Here is a 22,090-nt window from a genome sequence, read left to right on the forward strand (position 1 = left end):
GGCCAAGCACTCTGCCAACATCAACAATCAAGAGTTCCACGAAGTGTCTTTAAAAATTAAATATCAAGTTGTGTGGCTTGGCTGCATGAATTGTTGTTTATTTTGTAATCATTTAATTTGTACAAGTCTTTAGTGTCATACAGAGTGGAAAGTGTTGTGAAAACTCAAAACAGCTATCAGCTTGTCATGACTCAAAAAGTCTTGGAAGAAACTTTGTAACAGACTGACGAGAAAAGAATGAAAACCACGTGTCAGTCTCACTGGCATACTGTGTGTGTGTGAGTGAGAAAGAGAGAGAGCCTGTGTGTGTGTGTGTGTGAGAGAGAGAGAGCAAGCTCAAATTCCTACAAATTCAGGAGCAGTTTGCTTAATGATCGATTAGGTCCTTTCCTCTCAAGCATGGTGTAAATGTCCAGAAATGCAGAGGCGTGCCACAGTAACGCAGCCCTGCATTCCTTTGACCCCAAGCAGGATCAGATGCCTTTGAAGCAATTGCATGTTTGTTAGATACTGGCCTTTCCTTGGGGAGCCTCATGGGAGGAGCCTTTGTCAGACGGCTCCAGTTTTATAGTCATTGGCCTTTTGTGTGTTTCAACTTTCAAACAGCCTTCCATTCAGAAGAGAAGCACTTTGGAAATGCAGCACCAAACACAGATTTCTGGAATATTTCTTTGGCTGACTGGGATAAGTTTTTACTTTCAGTGGATTCAGCAGTGGATATAGTTAAGTCAATCGTCCCGTTAAAGTCTGACTTTGAAAAGGATGGAAGTTTAGAAATTGCTCTCATAAAGGAATCTGTGCTAAATTGGTGGGCGTGTTTTTGTTTTGTTTTGTATTTTTGAGCTGAGGATGATTTGGAATGGCAGAGCTGGTTATTATTTCTTGACACTGGTAAGTGTGAATTGTTTGAGGAAAAATGATTATGCAACTAAACTTATGTATGGGTTGCTTTTCAAAATAACTTAAAAAAAAAGCATTTGGGGATTAAAAATTAAAAGGAGTTTGTTTCTATCCTGCCATGCAAACTCTTTATTTCTCTTTATAAAAGATGTCACACTTTTTTTTTGCTGCTTCCACACTGTTCTCCATTCACTTTTGAAGAGTTACATGTCTTCAGTACTCATATTGAGTAGAATGTTGTCTTTTCATATAACTCTATATTGAGCTTTTTAAGAGTCTTGAATTAGATGTGGATTAACTATCATTATCGCAAAGTAGCTGAAAAGACTTGGATTTTGTGGATATTGCCATAGAATGTGGTTGGATTCCTTTTACACTCTCGTATCAGCATGTGTTTAGCAGTTCAGTGGAGACTTGCGGGTTAGTTATATTGCACAATGAAACTTCTGACTCAAGTTTACTATTCATAAATTGGAGACTTTTAAATTCTATAAAAATTACATCACAGTGTGACTAAGAGTACTCTGTCCTTCTAAAAAGCTGAAATACAGCTGTAACATTTGACAGTTATTGTGGCAGTAATGTAGCAAATGCATTATGCTTATTCATCTTGTGTAATTATTTATATTTGTAATATTTCATGCAACTTCTTACTGCTATTTACAGATGGCATAGCAAAAAGTATTTTAATCTACGATGCTCTTTCAGTACATTTACTTTACAGGCTTTTTTAAACTACAGTATAAGTACATACTGACTATGGTATGCCACCTTAAATTGTAGTTTTTAATTTGATCATACTAATATAACATTCCATACAATTAGACTTTCTCTTCTATCTTAATGATTGATTGTGTTTTTTCACATTAATATGGTAAATTGAGTATACAGGTAGAGAAAAACGAAGGGACTTCCAAAATGGTATGTGCTTGGAAGGAATATTTGAGAGGGATTCCAGGCCCTAAAGTGATTTATGACTTAACATCACTACCTGCTGAGGGAACTTCTTTATCCTGTCAGCATTTCCATAAATGCTGCCAGAAAAGTAACACTTCAGAAAATTACTCTTTGGGTGCTCTGATTGGCTGAGACTGTGATGCCATTGTCTTCCTATTAGTATGTGGTATTTTGTGATTACTGGCAGGGACTGCAAAATGCAAGATAAGTTGAGTTGGGGTTGTCTCTAGAAGATGGGTATCTCCCTTGAGGAAATCATTTGAAAAGATTCTACTTAGAAACAATTCAGCTTCTATTCAATACAACTGTTGCATTTATCTTCCTTCCATTCTTTGTCACCAAAGATATTTTGCACACAGAGAGGATTTCCTTGTCCCTTGAAGCCACTGTGTTGGGTAGAAGCAGGGTGGAGCTGTATCCCAGGAGGGATTTCAGGAAGCCTAGTGTTTCAGGCAGGCTTTTTTTTAAAGAGCTTCTGAGGAGTCCAGCTACTATGCCAACCATTTGGAAGTTATAGTTTGTGCTGTCCTTTGAGCCAGGCCAACTTTGCTGCTTATCCCTCCTACCACCTGACTTCCTTTGGGATAGCTAATGCTACAGGTGACACTACTTGTGCTCTTGCACATACGGCAATTGTGCCCAGTCACTGTGCGGAGCTGTATGCACTGGGTAGAGGGTTCTTGCTGCCTATCTATTCTCTTCTGCACATTCACCTAGCATCCATGCACATTCTGGTTGAGGATCTTTGTTTCTGAAGAATTCCTCTGCTCTGGCTGCTTATTCCTCATATGAAGGCCTCATAAATTTGTGACATCAGAATTATTTCCACAGAAGCCAGTATTGGTATCCTGGCAAGAATTATGGCTTCTGGTGAATGGTAGAGAGAAGGAATGTTATGGACAGCTGGCACAGTTTAGGGCAACTGCACCTGTACTTTTCCTTAGTGGTTCAGCAAGGGCACCTATTCCTAGACTTCCGGCTCCCCAGCTGTTGCCTTTCTTGGGTAGAGACCCACATGGCTGTCCCTTCTGACTGGGATATTTCCAGACTGCACAGTTCCCTGCCTTCACTGTATTATTTCCAGCAAAAGACGGTGTGCCTAAGCAGGCCTGCTTCACTTCTCTCCTCTCCTCAGAGACCTGACATGGTGTAATTGCTACAGCGCTGTTATCACATAGTTCTTCCAAGCAAGCATATTTTATCCTTTAAGGTAAAAATGTTAGAGAAATATATATATTAAAAACAATGAAAGAACCTACATGTGTTCTACTAAGTTGACCAGAGATTTCTCTCACACACCTATCTCCACATGGGCTCTGGTCAGTGTCTGTCCTTCCAGCCCTTCCCTAAGGAGTCCGTTTTCTGGATCGGAATAAAACCCCTGAGCCTGTTTAAAACCAGGCTATTTGTCCATAAACCTTTCTTTGTCTGTTAGTCCCTGGAGAATTCAGTTTGAACTAGTATAACTGAACCTCTCCAGGGTGTGGCTTCAAAGGGCTGATAACTGGAGGAATCATATTAGCATACCCCCTTCTCCTAAAGAAGATCCATACAATTTCACAATAACTCATACGCAATTGGATATTTAATACAATGGACCCCAAGGTATTAAACTCAGTAAGATTTGTCCAAGATATTGTTATATTTCTCGGAACAACATATTATATTTGTTACCCATATAGGATAAGTATAAAATTAAAGAATTAGTTAAGTTTGGTTAAGGAAATGTATTTGTGTTGTAAAGAAAGGCCTGGACTAGCAAGGAGTGTAGAAGGAAGGCCTTAAAAATAACGAGTTATAAAGCCAAAAGGAAAAAAGTATGGCAAATATTTGGTTCAAAGAATAACAAATGAGATAAGGGGAAGTTTCTAAAAAGAAGGCCTTTGACTGATAGAGGTGACTGCAGATGGTTAAATCAAAGAAAGAAAAAAAAATTGAATTAAAATAAGCCAACACAGCTCTTCCCCAACCCACACACCAGTGTTAAAGCCTGTGTGAACCCAAGTGCAACGGGAAAACTGTTGAACAGCAAGAAGGGCGGAGGGGGAAAGGCCTTGGAAGAAAGGGGGCTGTAAATTTTATCTGAATTAAGAGGTGAAATAAGGGTGAATAAGCAAATTGGTCAGTAATTTGCAATGACATCACCTGTTTATTAAAGGGTATAAAAAGTAAACACTTAAACGGTTCATTGCTAATACCTGCCTGACCACATTGGAGCCAGCCAATAGGGGTCTAAGCATCCCTGGGTTTAGCCCGTTTGTAAGTGTCTTAATCAAATGCTTATAAATGTTTTGTTACTGTTTGAATGTAGTAAATTGCTTATTATGTAGGCTTTTGTTACAAAAACCTGACTCTGGTGTATACTATGGAGAGCTAACCTTAGTAGTTGCTGTCCTTCTGCTGTGACACTTAAGAGAACTCTCCTAAATGTCCTTGAAGGAGGTATTATAGAGGAAGGAGTATATTGTTTGTCCTTCACTGCTGTGGAGTTAACACTTTTGATTTGTTTATCAGAGTGAGATACTGTTTCCTTCTGACACCAGCACAGAAATGGCTTGTTCCCTCTTAAGCCAGTTGAATAATCTTTGTAGGAATCTCAGAGATCATAAAATGTAAAAGCATTTGGGGTGTGCAGAGTAATTACAGCAGCTTATCTTGCTGTTCTGCCCTGAATTCAACCTTCGATATCATCAAGGGTAACTAATTTGTGGAGTAAACTTCCAAAGAAAGCAGGAGAAGCTAAAACTCTGCACCTATCCTAGAAGGAGTGAGCCAAGCACTTATTGAAATAAAAGGAACATTAATCATGCATCCGACGAAGTGGGTATTCACCCATGAAAGCTCATGCTCCAATACATCTGTTAGTCTATAAGGTGCCACAGGACTCTTTGGTGATTAATCAATCTAGTCAGGTAGTTGGACTAACTTAGATGGGCTACTGGACCTCTTCCCATTATAAAATTTTGCTAATATGTGGTATACTAACAGGACACTTACAGACATTATGTAATTAACCCTCACAACAGCCTTGTGCATTGGTGAGTACTGTTGCTCATATTTTGTACACAGGTAAGCTGAGGCTCAGAGAGACTGATTGGCCTAATATCAGTCCTGGGTTATATATATGGTATTATTATTAACTCAGGGAGTCTTGTATCCCAGACCCTGTTCTAACCACTTGACAACATTCCCTTCCTATACCTCTTCTCTAAAAATATGCTGGGCCAACAACACAAACACAATCCTCCCTTTATAAGTATTTTGTGTTATTCTCCAGCATTTTCCTTAATTGCTTCAAGCAGGACTGGATCTACCATATGTGAAAAACAGGCAGTCACACAGGGCTGCATGATATTAAGAGCGGCAATGCGATATGCAGATAACTGGAGGATAGCAGGACTTGGACACTTACTGGTTTTGTCAGAGCAAACCTGAGCCTGTTATTGACAGGCTGCAAAGGGCTCCGTAGCCAACTCTCCTGCACTGAAAGAACATGAAGGGGAAGGAATAAAAGGGAGAGTATTGATGAGCCTGGAGGATTCTCTCCCCTCCCCATAACCTCCTGACTTCAAGATTTTTAAAAACTTTAGTGTAAAATTGTCATTTAGGGCAGTGATGGCCCAACCTCATTACACAGGAGGGCCACATAAACCAAAGCACAACCTAGTGTGGGCCAAACAGATTCTACACATTTTAATAGGATTTAAAGTCACATATTTTAAGTTCAATTTGTTTCATGTGTATTTAGATAGGTTGTTTCTAGGTACAGTATTGTCTGTTTACACACTTGTGTAAACTAAAATGATGTAAACATGACGACACAATGCTTATGAATCATCCATTAGTGCATTTTCTTGAAGCAGACTCCGGGCCTTATGAAATGCTAGTCTGGTGGGTCACGTGCGGCCCACAGGCCATAGGTTGGGCACCCCTGGTTTAGGGTACAGATATTGTGAATAACAATGGGAGACCTGTACATGGATCCAAGACAATATTTAGCCCTAATTTTGTAAGCAAAGCTATAGTCATCCCTGATGTGTCAGCTCATCCCTGCTAGCACTCATTGTCACATGTGTCAGCAAACCACTTAAACCTTGCTTTTACCTATTTAAAAAATAAAATTTTACCTGTGTCAAAATCAGCTGCATTTTTTTTTATTAAAGCAGGACTTGAGTCTCTCAAACAGAAGGAATATCACAGATGCATGCTGTTATTCGCTATTCATTTATATTTAATGTTCATCAGGAATTTGGGGCAAACTTCATCTGAGAGACTCATTAGTGACTTTATGTATGTGCTTCCCCAGCAATGATTTGAAAATGCGTCTCCTCAGGGCCAAGCAGATATCTTAAGATTAAAACTGTGAAACACTAGAGACCAAGGACACTTGTTGATAGAAGTCTTAGCCGGGTGACATACTGATTGCAAACTGAGCCCTTTGGTCTTTTGACTGAATTTATAGTGTGCTAGCTGCAGCTGTTATTAAGCAGCTGGTTGTTAAACTGTGAAGTATTTTTCCTTTGAAAAATATTTCAATCATGCTACCCATAAGCAGAATTTGGACGTAATTTTTAGTAGATCTCTTTAGTAGATTCCACTCAACCCAGAACTCAGTCAATAGAATGGAAAGAGGCCTTATTGATCACCCTATGCAGAGTGTATGCTGAGATAAAGTTGTCCTGAAAGACTTATTAGTAGTGTGAGGGACTCGTGGTGGTGGTATAATGTGAAAGGGGTGCATTAGGCTAATATGGCTCTGATTTAAAAGAATTTCTGTTGTGGAACTAGATGGAACATTTTTTTGGGTTCCCTTTATTATTAGACCGATGTCCAGTAGTGTGACTTGGTAATAAATTGCTTCACTACTATCTTTTCTGTTTCAAAAGGGGTTTCAAGTTGTACAGTTCATGACCTGTGTGAAAAGACATGGGGCACATCTTCACTGGCAACATTCGGCAGCGCTTTAACGTAGCTTGTGTAGTTGCGGCACAGTGCTGGGAGAGAGCTCTCTCTTAAAAAAAACCTCACCTCCATGAGGGGAATAGCTCCCAGCGCAGGGAGCGCGGCTCCCAGAGTTGGTGCACTGTCTACACTGGCACTTTGCAGTGTTGAAACTTGCAGGGCTCTGGGGGGGGGGGTGTTTTTTCACACCCCCTGACAGATAAAGTTGCAGCACTGTAAAGTGCCAGTGCAGTCAAGCCCTTGGTCTCCTGTTCCTAGGGAGATAGGTGTCTGTTGTTGTTGTCAGAATCAAAGAGATGCACATGACTGAATGAGAATGGAAATGTAATCTGCTTCTTACCTCTACAGTTGGTCCCTCCAGGTTATGGAAGATTTTGGTACATCAGCATGGCAATGTGAGGAAGCTTTCAGAGCCATGACCCATGCTGTACTTTTTTGTGTACCTACAGAAGACTATTAGTGACTATGTTGTCAATAATTATTGTAGTACTCAGCTCTTACCTAGCTCTTTATACCACAAAGCAGTGTACAGTGGTGAGCTAATTAGTTAAACTTGCACACTTAGTGAATACTTAAAATCCACCAACTTCTTCCCCTTTGAAGGGAGTGTTTCCCAAAAGGGAAGGTGCTCCACCTTGGGATTGTGCAAAAGATGAGATGGTGAGGTTGGATGGGGGACCACACACAGACCTCCCAGTTTTTCTCCAGAGGTTCAGCTTTCATTTAAAAAATAAACAAACCCCTGTTTCCATTGCCAAAGCAAACCTTTAAAATGTAAGGCATGTATAATGAATGAAGACACATCTGCCTGAGTTTGCAAAGAGCCTAAAATAGTGGTTCTGAGGTCTGATGACATTCACTTCAATAGGTGCTAAAATGGATACCAACGATGATACTTTAAATGTCAACAATGTTAACTATACTACAGCACATCAAAGCATATAAGAAAGGAGAGGAAGTATCATCATGTTAAGAAGCTATTAATGCACCAGCATTTTCCAAAGCACGTGTAAGAGTAGGACCCCTTGAACTAACTGAGGGACATAGAGATGTAAATTAAGATGTTTAATCCTTTAATAGCCCAGCACTTAGCAGGCTTGTAGCAGAGGTGCAGCTGGTTTCACGTTTCTGGATGGGGCTTAGTTTTTTAAAATTTGTAAACACCCATTTAAGAAATGGCCTATGACCAACTGCAGAGATAACACCTAAGGTCAATATCCATTTTATTAATAAAAAAGATATACCCCCTTTTTCAATAAAGGCAAAGACACTCCTTTCTACCAACCAAACTAGAAAACTTTTGAATCTACAACATCTTGGCAAAACATTTCCTTCCAAGAGCTGATTCCTGAGGTGATATTAACCTGGGATAATGAGGATCTTTGTTCATCTAGCTTTCTAGCAATAGTTGCATAAAGGTAATATTATACCTTTTAAAAACAGGCAAATGTGGTAGGTTGTCATTTTGAAATTTAATTCAGCACAATGGGTCAGTTCTGCTCTCCTTAATATTGGTGTAAATTGAGGAAGACTCCACTGAAGTTATTGGGGGTTCTCTGTTTACACCAACATGAATGGGTTCAGAATGTGACCATAAGTACAATAGGAAATGGAAAAGTAGAAGAAAACACTAGCTCAGTAAGGGACGCAATTGTAAGGACATCCTACACTTTAAAAAAAAAAAGTTTTACCAATTATTTTTCTTGTATGAATCTGTTACTTTACATTTTGGTTAAAAATATATGAAAATAATGATACGTTCAGATGGTAACTTTTGGACATTGCCAATATAATATTGCATCATTACAGTGCAGTTTAACTCCTTGTTGTGTCCTTTTAAACTAAACTGTACTTAGCAGCTAGATCTCCGCTTATCTAAGGAAGGAACATTCTACTGGTAAAACATTTATCAGGTTTGTTTTTGGTGTGAAATATTAGCAACTGGAATTATATCTGCCCATATGGTCATCTTCCAGCTATTACATGTAGGTTCATACCCTTTTCCTAGCATCAGGATCTGGCTGAGTCGGCATGCACGAAGTTTCCATTCACTTGATATCAATGGGAGTAATATGGGCATATTTCAGAGAGCAGAACTGGGTCAGAAATAGGGAGCCCAACTTAGAACTTAGGCTATGGCTACACTCACACTTTTGTCGGAAATTTTTTTGTCAGTCGGAGTGGGTGGGTGTGAAAAAAACACTCTCGTGACCGACATAAGTTTCACTGACAAAAGCGCCAGTGTGGACAGTACTGTGTTGGCAGGAAATGCTCTCCTGCTGACATAGCTACCACCGCTCGTTGGGAGTGGCTTAATTATGCCCACAAGAGAGCTCTCTCCTGTTGGCACAGAGCGGCTACATGGACACCCTGCAGCGGCGCAGCTGCTGTGGTACAGCTGTTCCACTGTAAGGTCTGTAGTGTAGACATAGCCTTAGGCACTCTTGTTCAGGATCAATTGTCAATGCCCAGATGTGAAACTGGAGACCTCAGTTTACTAAGTATTACTGAGCATCTGCAATTCCCATTGACTTCAATGGGTGTTGGAGCTACTTGCCATCTCCCAAGGTTTTGGTCTTTATGGCCCAGATCCTCAATGATATTTACTCTAACTCCCATTGATTTCAATGGAAGTTAGGTGTCTAAATACCTTTTGAGGATCTGGGCAAATTTGACAAAAGGACTCCAGGATATATTCCGAGGGCATTGCTCTCTTGTGGTTTGTGGCGGTACAGTGACTCTGGTGACTTCACAGAAATAACTTCCTCAGAGAAGACTCTTTCCTTATGGATTTGATAATGTGTTTGATACATAACATTACTTTGATCCATCCGCTCAGCGCTTACACACCAGAAAGTGTTAACAAGATTTTAGATCCAGATTGTGTCCTGCTGTGAATGGATATACTTGGTGTATATATAGGTATACTTGGTCCTGCCTCAGTGCGACTAGACAACCTCTAGAGGTATCGTCCAGCTCTACATTTGTATGATTCTGTGATATGCAAGAGGATGTGGGACAATGGCGGAAGGAGCCCTCCCATGTTCTGTGCCCCTTTGTTGTAGCCAGGCACAGTCCTGAGGTGACCAGAAAATAAAGTGTGAAGTAACCAGAGTTGCTCTGGCAGCTAATGGAACTGGTAGCAGTGTGGGGAGAGAGTGGGCTTTGTACCCATTGCAAGGATGGCTGGAGCTGCTGTTACAATGTTCACTCCCTGAGAGCTCCAGGAGGAATTCTGGCTGACTCAGTTTCTCCTAGTGTTCCCACTACACCCCAGCCACTCCTCACCCTTGCTTGTGCAGCTCTGCCTTGTTGGTTTGAAAAAAGTTCTTATGAATCTCAGCATAAGGAAATCTTGCCATTTCTATTGTCAAACACTAGTTTATTTTCCCATGCATTCTTAACATTGTAAGCAAAACTGGCATTGTCTCACTATTATGCAATAAGGCAGTCTTTCTGCAGGCCAAAGTCCTGTTGACTTCAAACAGGCATGTGCACACACGAAGGCTAGACAGTTGAGCCATGCACATCGGTGATTTTAAAAAAGCTCTTTCCCTGCATTAGGTAATGCACATGGAAACATAGACGTAAGGTTGCTATAGACTACCTATGCTAAACAATGTCTCCAGATGTAGGGATTAAAAGCAATTGTAATTCTACAAAGACCTCAAACTGTGCCATTTTTCCATCTCTCTCTCTCTCTCTCTCTCTTTTTTTTTTTTATACAGTTCTCCTGTGCCAGGTGATGTCATAAAATTGGCTTCTTCCACTGATTCTTCCAAACAACTGTTAGCTGATTCTCTGCCTTGTGAAAATGTTGCTGCTCTGGGTGCTGCTGAGCTGACTGCAGCAAGGTACAGTAAGGGACTCATTACAGTCGGTGGTGATGGAAAGCAACTGAAAACTTCCATGTGTCAGGGAGGGTACCAAGTACCAGCCACTGGTTTTGGGATAGGGGTATGTCTAGTGCATCCAGATGATATGCTGTTTCAGTGCCTCTTCTTGGCAGCCTGTCACTGAAGCGTCTGTAGAGTCTATGCCAGAATTTAAAGCTACCCGCCAAACAGAATCTGCAAGGAAAGGTGGCATATCCCTCCCCCGGGGCACAGCAATGGCTGGTAGAACAGACAGATGCAATTTATACTTTAATTAACCTTTTTTCTCAGCACAAGGTGAGTTGGCCCTTCGTGTTTAGACCTTTTCTGGTTAGTTAGTTAATTATCTAATTATCTTTATTAGTTTTATTATTTGCTTTTTTTTAGTGATAGTGATTTATTGATGTTATCTTTTTTCTTATTGTTGTTGTTTAGTTTTGAAGTTGAGAAGAAAAGGGAGGAGAAGAGGGAGTTCATAGGAGTTCATGAAGTAGTTAGATGTAGTTTTTTAGTTTTATTTTTCTTTTTTTATTTTAGTCATTTTTTTTAAAAGTTTTTTAGGCCAGCCAATGAAGCCATGAAATTTTAGGGCTCCTAACTGCCTAATAGTTTTGAAAAATGACTATACTACTGCCTATATGCCAAAAAATTTACTGACCTGACTTTACGGCATACAGCCGCGCTGCAGTAATTCATCAGCGTGTCCTCACCTCTCTTGTGTCAGTGCAGTGCAGCTCACCCACCCAGTGCTTTTGCACCGATTGAGCCAGTGTCAGGCAGTGTGGGACACACAGGACAGCAGCAACCAGCAACAATCAATATAAGCAATGCAGTGTCTGCACTGACACTGCATTGACGTAACTACATCGATCTTGGCTCTATACCTTGTGGAGGTGGAGTTAAGTCAGTGTAGCTCAGGGGTAGGCAAACTTTTTTGGCCCGAGGGCCACATTAGGGAGGCAAAACTGTATGGAGGACCGGGTAGCCTGGCCCCCACTCCCTATCTGACCCCTCCCACTTCCCGCCCCCTGACTGTCCCCCTCAGAACTCCTGACCCATCCAACCCCCCCTGCTCCTTGTCCCCTGACCGTCCCCTCCCAGGACCGCCCCAACTGCCCCGGGACCCCACCCCCTATCCAACCCTCCCTGCTCCCAGTCCTCTGACTGCCCCAACCCCTGTCCACACCCCTGCCCCCTGACAGGCCCCCCGGGACTCCCACACTTATCCAACCCCCATTCCCTGACCGCCCCCAGAACCTCCACCCCATCCAACCGCCCCCTCCTCCCTGTCCCCTGACTGCCTCCTGGGACCCCCCCTTATCCACCCCCCCAACCCCCTTACCATGTCGCCTAGAGCAGCATGTCTGGCAGGAGCGCACAACCCCGCCGCCCAGAGCGCTGCCCGCTGCTGCGGAGAAGGGGGGACAGCAGGGGAGGGGCCAGGGGCTAGCCTCCCTGGCCGGAAGCTCAAGGGCGAGGCAGGACGGTTCCGCAGGCTGGATGTGGCCCGCAGGCCGTAGTTTGCCCACCTCTGGTGTAGTGGGTGTTAGTCAGCAGGAGTGAGTAGACACTTACATAGTTAGGTCGACATAAGCTGCCTTGCCTTTAGTGTAGACCAGGGGTTAGGCTCCTAAATCACATTGACATTTTGAAAATTTAACCTGTCTTTTTTTTCCCTCTGCTATTTCAAATACTATATTACTTTAATTCACAATAGGGAGAATCGAGGTTGAAAAGAGGCAAGTTAAACAAAACTTTTCCTAACAACTTACGGGTAATTAGCATATGTTTTTGGGGAGATAAGAATGAGAAGTTAGTGATTTCTACCTGCTGTCATTGCAAGGATCTTAATTAATATGCAGATTTCATGGATGGCTCCTTTACAAACGTAATTGGTTACTGTTTACACTGATGTAGGCTTCCTCATCATTATGATTCTGAATTTCTACCATAATGATGAGCCTGTTAGAAAGAGAATGAACTGTTAATGAGTAGAAGCTATGAGCTTCTTTCTGACAGCAGAGGCATAAGAAAGGGTTTCAACATCAGTTTCAGCAGCATCTACAAATGCTGCCTTTGGGTGGATGTTTAGTTTGTGCTCCTACAGAGACAATCAGACAGATCTACAGTGCCAACTAGCTGTTATTTTAGAAAGAATTCAGGAAGAGCAATCTCCTGTGGTATCTTCATTATTATGAAAACCTCATGAACTCCTATAAGTCAGAGGTATGTCTGTCTTCCTCCCATGGATGCTAAGTTTAAGGTTAATTGTATCAAATAGAAGAAATAGTTTAATAAGATTTTGACATGGGGGGGGGTGTTACCATTTTTTGATGTTAGATAGATTTTTCTCATTTCTTCCCAGAAGTTACTGCCACAGACTTTTTCATGTTAACGTGATTTAATAGGAGTATTATTGCTTAATACTATAATTATTTGTGATTGCCCCAGTCTATGCTGGGTAGCTGTGCAAATTTTCTGCTGAGGAGTACAGTGTGTAGGGATCAGTTTAGTCTGGGCTAGACTTGATCTCTGTATAATGTCACTGTGGAAGGTGCAAGGATCTCAGCAGTGATTCACCACACATTGTTGCAGGAGTTAACAAAATGGCAACTGGGGATAGAAGTATTTAGCATGAAACTAGAAATCCCTTCAATCCATTGCCAAAGTGCATTAAAAGGCAGGTGAGTAATACACTGAGCAATTAGAGTGAACCTGTAACCAGAGAACTTTATTAAACTTAGTGTTCTTAAAATCACAGCACAGGTTGGTTCTTGTTGAGATTGATTGATAAGAAGAGAAAATAAGAACAATGATGAGTTTAGACATCAAAGCCAAGTTATATTCTTTGTACCTGTATCAGAGGGGGAGCCGTGTTAGTCTGGATCTGTAGAAAGCAACAAAGAGTCCTCTGGCACCTTATAGACTAACAGACGTATTGGCGCATAAGCCTTTGAGGGTGAATACCCACTTTGTCAGACGCATGTGGTCCACCCACGAAGGCTTATGCGCCAATACGTCTGTTAGTCTATAAGGTGCCACAGGACTCTTTGTTTCTTTGTACCTGTCTGCCTGTTATTCTTGGCAACTTTCATTCCCTGCATCTGAAGAAGTGAGGTTTTTTACCCACGAAAGCTTATGCACAAATAAATCTGCTAGTGTTTAAGGTGCCACCAGACTCCTTGTTGTTTTCATTCCCTGCTATTTGCTAACAATATATTTGTCTTGCCTGGGCACTTGGCAGTGTCATGGCGATAGATCTGCTATAACTTCTGTGAATGTCACCTGTGAATGTCACTCCTGGAAGAAGAGTGTTCAAACTCAGTGTGGCTAGAGCTCCCTTCTTAAACACCCATTCCAAACAAACAAAAGCAAGGCAGTAAAAATCTCATACTGGTATAAAACAAACAATATCATTAAAGTTAACTGGATTACTCTGGATTTAAAACTGGTGTAAATAAGATCAGAATCAGGTGCTTCTTGACCAAGGAGGATGTTTAAAACAACGGAGCAAAATGTTTGTTACATTTATCATTTAGTGGTGTCTCACCTTCTAACACCCTCTGTTATGCATAATTTATGCTTGTTTATTTAGCCGAACTGCTGTTGCTTTTGCAGCATTTTGTATAGAATTATTCCACAGTTGCTTTTTGATATTACTTTGAAAAGTTTTTTCAGTGCACGTACACACAGTATCTGCCTCCTATCCCTCATTATTCTGTTCAAAACTTAGTGTATTGCAAGACAGATGGCTCAGTGCTATTCCTCTTTAGCAGAAATCAAATCAAATTACAAAGCACCTTTTTGGGTTACTTATATATAGTTGCTTTTGCTTCCATGTGTATGTTTACTCATAAGGGATGTCTTAGAATTCAGATAGAGTGCACTTTGACAGGAAAAATAATGAAGCATATAAAGTAGGGGTCAGTTTGTGCTTAATGTCTTCCAGATGGCAGTGTGTAATATGAGATCAGATACTGTCCCTCCATCTGTCCAGTCAAGAAATTATATCTTTGTTTTGGTCCTTGAGAGCAGCTTTCTTCCCCACCCTCCTCCATTGATAACATATTGATCAGAGAGCACACCACATGGTCTGGCCCATGTAAGTGGGTTTTATTTACCAGACCTATAGAGTAGTGTCTTAACACTAAATAGGTAATGAGTTCACCAACTGCTCTGCCAAGCCATTTCCATTTCAGACATAAAACAGCCCTGCTTCCCCCCGCCAGTCCACATAAACATGCTGCATGAGAAAATAGTTTGGCTGTATTTACTAATCCAAGGGCAAATCTTCCCCCTGCTGTGAAGTGCAAAAGGTCTTTGTAGCAACAGTGCCACTATGCATAGGGAAGGAAAGAATTTGGAGAGGCTGTGGAGCGGGCTGGGGAGGTCAGGGACATCCCCGGTATGGTACAGAGCCCAGAGAGACAGACCAAGGGATTTGATGCTATGAAGATCCTCTAGTCTTTTCTACCTATGAAAGAGAGCTGTGCCCTAGCCATTAAATTGGCGTGGCAGCTGCAGACCTGCATCGCTGTTGCTTCACAGCTTGGGGAGGAAAGTTCCTTCCCCCTTGGCATTTCCCAGCATCCAGCCCAGTTGCTCAAGCTGAGCAAGGGGAGAATAATGGATACAAAATCCACGGTAAGTATTTAAAAATAATTAAAAGGCAAGTGAGATTGGTGGAGCTCAGCTATGGGAGCTAGGAAATCGGTTGCTCTAAGCCAGGCTATGACTTGCTGTGAGGCCTCAGAAAAGATCAATTAATCTCTCTACCTCAGTTTTCTCATCTGCAAAGTAGGGATGTTAGTCAGGGGTGTTGTGTCAAATTGAGTTCCTGGTGTGGAAACTGACTCTGCATGTGAATCAGGCAACCGCAAGGGCATGAAATCTGAGTGACGGTCATCTGTGATGGTGGTATTCAAATATACTAAGGACAGCACTGTTATACAGGGAAGTGGGCATGGCCTAACTGCATAATATGCCTGCACAGCAAAGGCCTCTTGGGGATTGTTCCTCACTGCAATCTGTGCAAGAACAGGGGAATCTAGCAATAGAGGCTGTCAGGAAGTTTTGTTCAAATTTTTTTTTTTTAACAAAAAAACCCCCAGAGTTTGAAAAACGTTTGTTTTCTGATGAGCTCGGCTCAGTAGGTTAATGATTGTGGAGGCAGGAGTTTAAAAAGCTCTGGGAGCAACAATGGACAGCTGGTGTCTCTGGAGGTGTTTTAGCTAGACCTAGTGGGCATGCTGCCAATTTGCTTTGAGAATAAAACAGTTTCATACTGAATCATGTTTCAGTAATGACTGTTGAGTTCTAACGTCGGCACTGCAAATTTGGGGTTGTGAGCTGGTGTAGATGCTGCCTGAAAGTCAGAATTGCACCATGGTCAAACCAGAGGGTTGGGTGAACCTGCTTTACTTTAGATGCTGAAGGTATGTCTGTACTGCAGCTGGGTGTGAGCTCCAGTTTCACTCAGGTTAGCTTGCTAAATGCAGCAGTGTGGATATTGCAGCATGAGTGGTAGCTCAGGGCTAGCCACCCGAGTCCAAGACTGTGTGACTCCCGGGGTCCAAGCTCCCATGGCTCACCCGAACCGCCACCCATGCCACAGTGTCCACACTGTTGTGTTTAGCTTGGTAATTTGAGTGGAGGTAGCACAAGTCTGTATACCCAGGCTGGGAGGCTTGCTCCCAGCTGCAGTGTAGACAGACCCCGAGTTCAGTCACCCTGACATCATTGCTGCACGAGTGCAACAGCTAGTAATGTTAGACAGGTCTCACTTTGCACAGACCACATTCCCTCTGGCCCGATCCCAACTATGGGTGGTTCAACAAGTTACACAAGAAATGAATTGCACGCCCATGCTAGCAGCACTTCATCTCACTTCCACGTCCCGAATGATTATTTTGTCTGTATCGAAATCACTCTGGCATCATTTCCATAACCAATGAACAGAGCCCAATATAGTTACCAGCCCCACACAGTCATTGTGGGAATTTAGTCGTTTTATATAACATTTTGAAAAATGCAAAGTGCTCTCTAAATGTGAAGTGTTTGAAAATTGTTTTTATCAACATGGCTTATGTCATAGCCCATACAAAGTAAACCATCCCTATTAAAAAATCAGTTTTGGCGGCTAGTCTCATTTTGAAACATGCATTAGAAATGACAGTAGACAAAATACGTTTCCATGGTAAATGTTTCTCTTTTATGTGCAGACTTGAAGGAATATTGGTGGGAGAGAATCAAAAAGTGAGTGAGTGAGAGGGAGAGAGAGGGAGAGAGTACTGTTGTAAGCAGCTCACTGGTGTGCCTTTATTTCAGAATATTCTTGCAGTATTTCAGAGGGTGTACATGTATTAAAAAACACCCCATGAATCTTATGTATCTTTGGAGTGTTTCCTCCTTGTGCATTTGTTTCCTTTTGTGATGCTCTGTTTACACTCGTAACAGATGTTTGATGCTCACTTATTTTTGGCAGTTTATTTTTTGCTTTTTGTATTTTCTTCTAGTTTTGGTGTGACCCTATATAGTCATACAAATGCTGTATATATTTGACATTATTACTATATAAGGACAAAGGCCATTTTTAGCTAAGGGAAAAATAGTAAATGAAAAAGGAAATAGCTTCTTTTTTTCAAAATGTGAAACTTACTCCCAGAAGAGATCCAAAGTGACTGCAGATCTCGCCACTTTAATACATATACACGCATGCATGTCAGGAGACTAGAGAGTCCTATAAGCCATCAAAGCAAGTTCTGCTTACCTAAAGAGAATAGTGTGAAATGATCTGTGTTGTTGCCCATGGCTTTTTACCTGGTTTCTGTCACTTAACCATAACCTGGTCTGGTTTGATCTGTACCAATAGTTGTTGTCTTACACTGGGTGTTTTCCTACAAGAAACATAATTACTTAAACTAAACTCCAGAAGATTTTTTTTATTCTGCATTAGAATAATCATTTGCAGACAAAGGCAGAAAGAGTGTAGTTACTAAATGGTTTAAAATTATTAACAGATGGAAGGGAGCCTGTTCTGGAGAGACAGGATGGATTAGGACAGCACTGCATGTAGCAGAAAGGAAGCCTATGAGCAAAGAGGGCAGGGGATTTTTATTTATGTTACAGCAGCATGTTCTGGCTAGTTGTATTGCTATTCATTTTATAAAGCCTGACAGCATTCTTTTTAATTTTTGCATTTGGTTAATGGTTTTGTTTTTATGATGCTGCAGATGCATTTGTCTGCTAAATGGTGGTCTTCTCTCTCCTTAACAGAACCTGCTGTGCAGGTTTTGCACATGCAGTGCTTGTCCCTTCCTGAGTTTTGTAAGTTGCGAAGTTGAGACATCTGTTGCCAGGTGGGGTTTCATGGAGGTTGCTCTAGTTGAGGAGGAAGGCTGTCTCCCACATATCAGCAGAGCCCTGCAAATCTCTAGATATCTGCTTTATATCTGTGGGTATCCCCAGATGCAGATCTCTGTGGATCATGGATGGATGCAGATCCAAATTTTATATCAAGAGCCCTGCAAATCTGCAGATACACACTTTATATCCAGGGACATAGATATCTGTGGACCATGTTTGAGGATCAGATGTGGATACAAATTTTGTATCCACAGAGGGCTACCTATCAGCATTCCAGTCACCTTTGCGTACATTCTTTTTGGATGCAAATGCTGGTGTTGACTGTGCAGTGGGTAAAAGCCTATTTCTGGAGGTATTACATATTGGACCGAGTATTTGAAAATATCCTAATTGAAAGCTTAATTCTTTCATGGTTTAAATGCAAGGCTCCCTTCCTCCCCGCTGTAGATTTAAAAAAAAAAAAGACCATTTTGAAAAATTTGGACAGCTGGACAAAGATTGGCTCCATTATCACAACACTTATATTCTAAGGTGTTCAATGTTGTAACACGAGATGCCTGTTCTGATTGCTCGAAAATGGAATAAAGACAACAGTAATGTTTTGTCTCTGGCGTCATTCCTGTTTCTGCTGTTCTTAAATGTCCTTTATCTTTTTCACTGTACACTATCCTGTGGCTCATCATTTAAAAAAAAACAAAAAAACAACCCGACAAAACTGCAGCTGTTACTTATCCCCAGTATTTTTCCTGATATAGTCAGGAGAGGGCACTCCGTTACCAAAATGACTTTTTGCCATCACCATCATCCTTGAAACGCCACTGTTGGCTTTTTTAAAAATGTATTTTACCTATTTTGAAATTCATGAACTGAAATCTCATATGTATTCTAAACTCAGCACTGTGAAACTTAGCAACATGGTGGCAGTTGCTTGGTATGAAAACAATACTGTAGATCTCTAACCCTAATGTTTTTATAGTGAGAATTCATTTAGTTCTGCAGCATATTGAAAGTTTCAAGAAAGAAATCTTTACTATTGTTTTTTAGGATTGGAAATGACAAACTGCTAAACTCTCAACCTCTTGGGGGTGTTGTGGGGATTAATTATGGTTTGCAAAGTGATTTGAGATCATTGCATAAAGACACTATACAGCAGAACTGCCAAGTAGATAGTTAGTAGCTATTAGCTATTTATTTATTCTGGGCTCTCTCTATATGTGGGAAAAGAAAACATGGCAGACTCCTAACAAATCAGTCTGACAGTAAGCTAGTGTCTCAAGGGTAATTTGCAAATGTTGTTGAAAACTTCTTGGCATTGATTACATTTTGCAGAGGTTGTTATTTATAATAATTGAATTGTTTTACAGCACTTCCCAGCCTGGTAGCTGCAAAGAAGTTGAGAACCCTGTTACATCTGTTCCTGAGGATGCTTCTTTGGCTCCTACACCAGCCGATGATGTAGAATCATTTGCTCAAGACAGTGAGAGATTGGCAAAGGAAATAAAGAGGTATTGTGTAATGATGCGTTTTATCCAACTTCTGTCTTGGGTGTTCCCTGCTTCAGAATATATGCGATAATTTTGACATGTTTGTCCAGATATGAGTATCTGGTTGGTAGCTTTTGGAAAGAGGTACTCAACTATCTTGTTTCGCTCAGATATGCACTATTCACTAAGGCCAGGAGAGGGAGCTTGGATTGCATCAGTGGTGGTGGTTCTGATATTCCATATCCTTTTATATCTAGTGCTAGTGAATTGAGTTACTAAGCCAGATTTTGCATTTTGAAGTTGGATTCAAGAATTGCTTTTCTGATGAACTGTGTATGTTCAGGTCCAGGACAGGATAGTGGTTGTGCTTAGCATCATCCGGCATGAACTAGTAAGATATACCTGTCAGGATCTAGGGTGTAATTCAGTTCTGTGAGAGGTTATGTTACTGCTTGTCCTGTAACCCTGAATGCCTTAAAATGCTCTGCTGCTGGTCCTCCCTGTCTGGATGCTCCCAGCCAGGATACAAGCATGCACTGAGTGACTTTGTGTTGAGCAACCCTGGTTAAGCAACTCAGACTCCAACTCAGCCTGCTTGTCACACCGCAGTCACACTCCGGTCTACACCAGCCTTGGTTCCTAATAGCCAAGTGATCCCCACCCCCGTGCTGATTTTCCCCAAAACCATCTACCTTGAATTGTCGAGCCCTCTCCTGGAACAGTCAGAGGAGTAATAAGATCCACTGCTCCTTTAAAGAGAGAAAAACACGGTAACTTATTGCTTTACCTGGAGTTACTTTAAATCAACTCAGTACTGTGTTTGACTTGTGATTTAAAAAAAAAAGTTTATTTAATCCAAAAAGAGAGGTTTTAAGTGAGTACAAGTATAAGGGATGAAGTCAGCAATGGTTGCAAACAAATACAAGTGGAAAATGCTTTCTGGTGACTACAGTCTTGGATCAAGGTGAAATTCTGACCACACGTCCTCCCAGCAAGATGGCTGACCACCGTCGATCAGGATTGCCCAGAGAGTCCAAAGTGCTTTGGTCCTTTGCCTTCTTAGGGAAGGATTACTTGGGGTTCTTTGCCCCTCTCTTTTATAGTCCGGTGAACTTTTGAAATGTAGCCTTCTCAAAGTTCAATGGTCCTGCTGTGAGGGAAGATACCATGGAGTCTAATGGAGAAGGTTCATGATGGCTTCTACTCCCCGGTGCTTTCTACAGTGCAAATTGATCCATCCCTGCAGTCTCTGATAGGCCAATGAGTGACCACTTGATTGTGACTGCCAATTGTCTGTGATTGCACCTGGATGGAGGCACCTTCTGTCTGGAAAAAAACTGCTTACTTACTCCTCAGACGTGTCTGGTTGAAACACATTTGAGTAACATCATACAGAGCAAATTCCTAACTTCATATATAATATTAGCACATGCATTTTATGATGATCTTAATAACTAGTGTTATTAGCTTTCATGTGATACTTGTACAAAATATGCCTTGAGGTGTCATTGCCGTAGAGTTACAGCTGTTGTCAGCGAAGGAGGAATTTAGCTCTACACATAGGAGAAACCCCTGGTATTGGTTTCGTGGAAGAAATGTCAATTTATCCCCATTTCCAGGTGAAAATAGTCCTCCTTAAATGTTCCCAAGCTGACCAAAGAGATTTGTATAAACTATGCACTAGTATTTGACAGACTGTTTGTGGCATTTTTGTCTCAGACCATCTATAAGCTGAATCCTCCCACCTCAAATCTTGTAAATATGAGACATGCCCTTGGATATCCATGTTAGGTGCTCTAAATAACACCAATCAAGAGGTATGCAACAGCAGTGTGGGAGTGAAGGCATGCTCATATTAGGACATCTGTTAATGGAAAAACCACAACACAACTGAAAATATAAAGTGGACACACCCTGGACAATGTCTTCTTCCACCCACAGATTTAGATGGGAAGTTTGTGATGAGTACCATATGGATTATGAGAAACCACATACATCAGTATGCAGAAATGTCAAAAGATGCAGCTCTCAGCAGGAAAATTCTCTGAATCACAGATGAAAATGACTGCACATTATCACTGCAATATTCACACCTCGCTGATGAATGAAATAGGGACAGGAACCAGTGTGTATGCCACAGTATAGCAAATACCATTCACGGTACTAATATTCTGGGACATGTAGTGATGCATTAGGGCTTGTCTACACTGGCAAGTTTCTGCACAGTAAAGCAGCTTTTTGCTCTCAAACTGCAGACGTGTACACGCTGCCAAGCCACTTTGTGCACAGAAACTCCTCAGTTGCAGCGCTGCAAAAACGCACCTCGACGAGAGTCATAGGGCTCCAGCGCTCTATTGCCAGGGTAGACACTTGATTGCTTTCTCTGCTGTAATTGGCCTGCGGAGCTGTCCCATTATGTTCATTGTTTTGAACTCGGCTGCCCAGGAGACATGCCCCACCCCTTTCAAAGCTCCGTTTCTGACAGCCCTTGCGTGCTGTGCTGATCTGCTCCAGGACACAAAGCAAACCATTAATGTGGAATGCTGG

At 41.5% G+C, this 22,090-nt stretch overlaps 1 protein-coding gene across 7 annotated transcripts in view; it reads left to right on the forward strand.

The window, feature by feature from the left end:
* Nucleotides 1–22,090, forward strand: part of TACC2 (transforming acidic coiled-coil containing protein 2) — a 210,661-nt gene that overhangs the window by 80,135 nt on the left and 108,436 nt on the right. For all 7 annotated transcript variants that reach the window (XM_039482919.1, XM_039482922.1, XM_039482923.1 and 4 more), the window contains 2 exons: nucleotides 10,548–10,673; nucleotides 19,424–19,564. In XM_039482919.1, coding sequence (XP_039338853.1) covers nucleotides 10,548–10,673; nucleotides 19,424–19,564 — 267 coding nt within the window. The remainder of the gene's footprint in view (nucleotides 1–10,547; nucleotides 10,674–19,423; nucleotides 19,565–22,090) is intronic.

This window comes from Mauremys reevesii, linkage group 7 (genome assembly GCF_016161935.1).
Source record: "Mauremys reevesii isolate NIE-2019 linkage group 7, ASM1616193v1, whole genome shotgun sequence".
In the NCBI taxonomy this organism is placed as follows: domain Eukaryota; kingdom Metazoa; phylum Chordata; order Testudines; family Geoemydidae; genus Mauremys; species Mauremys reevesii.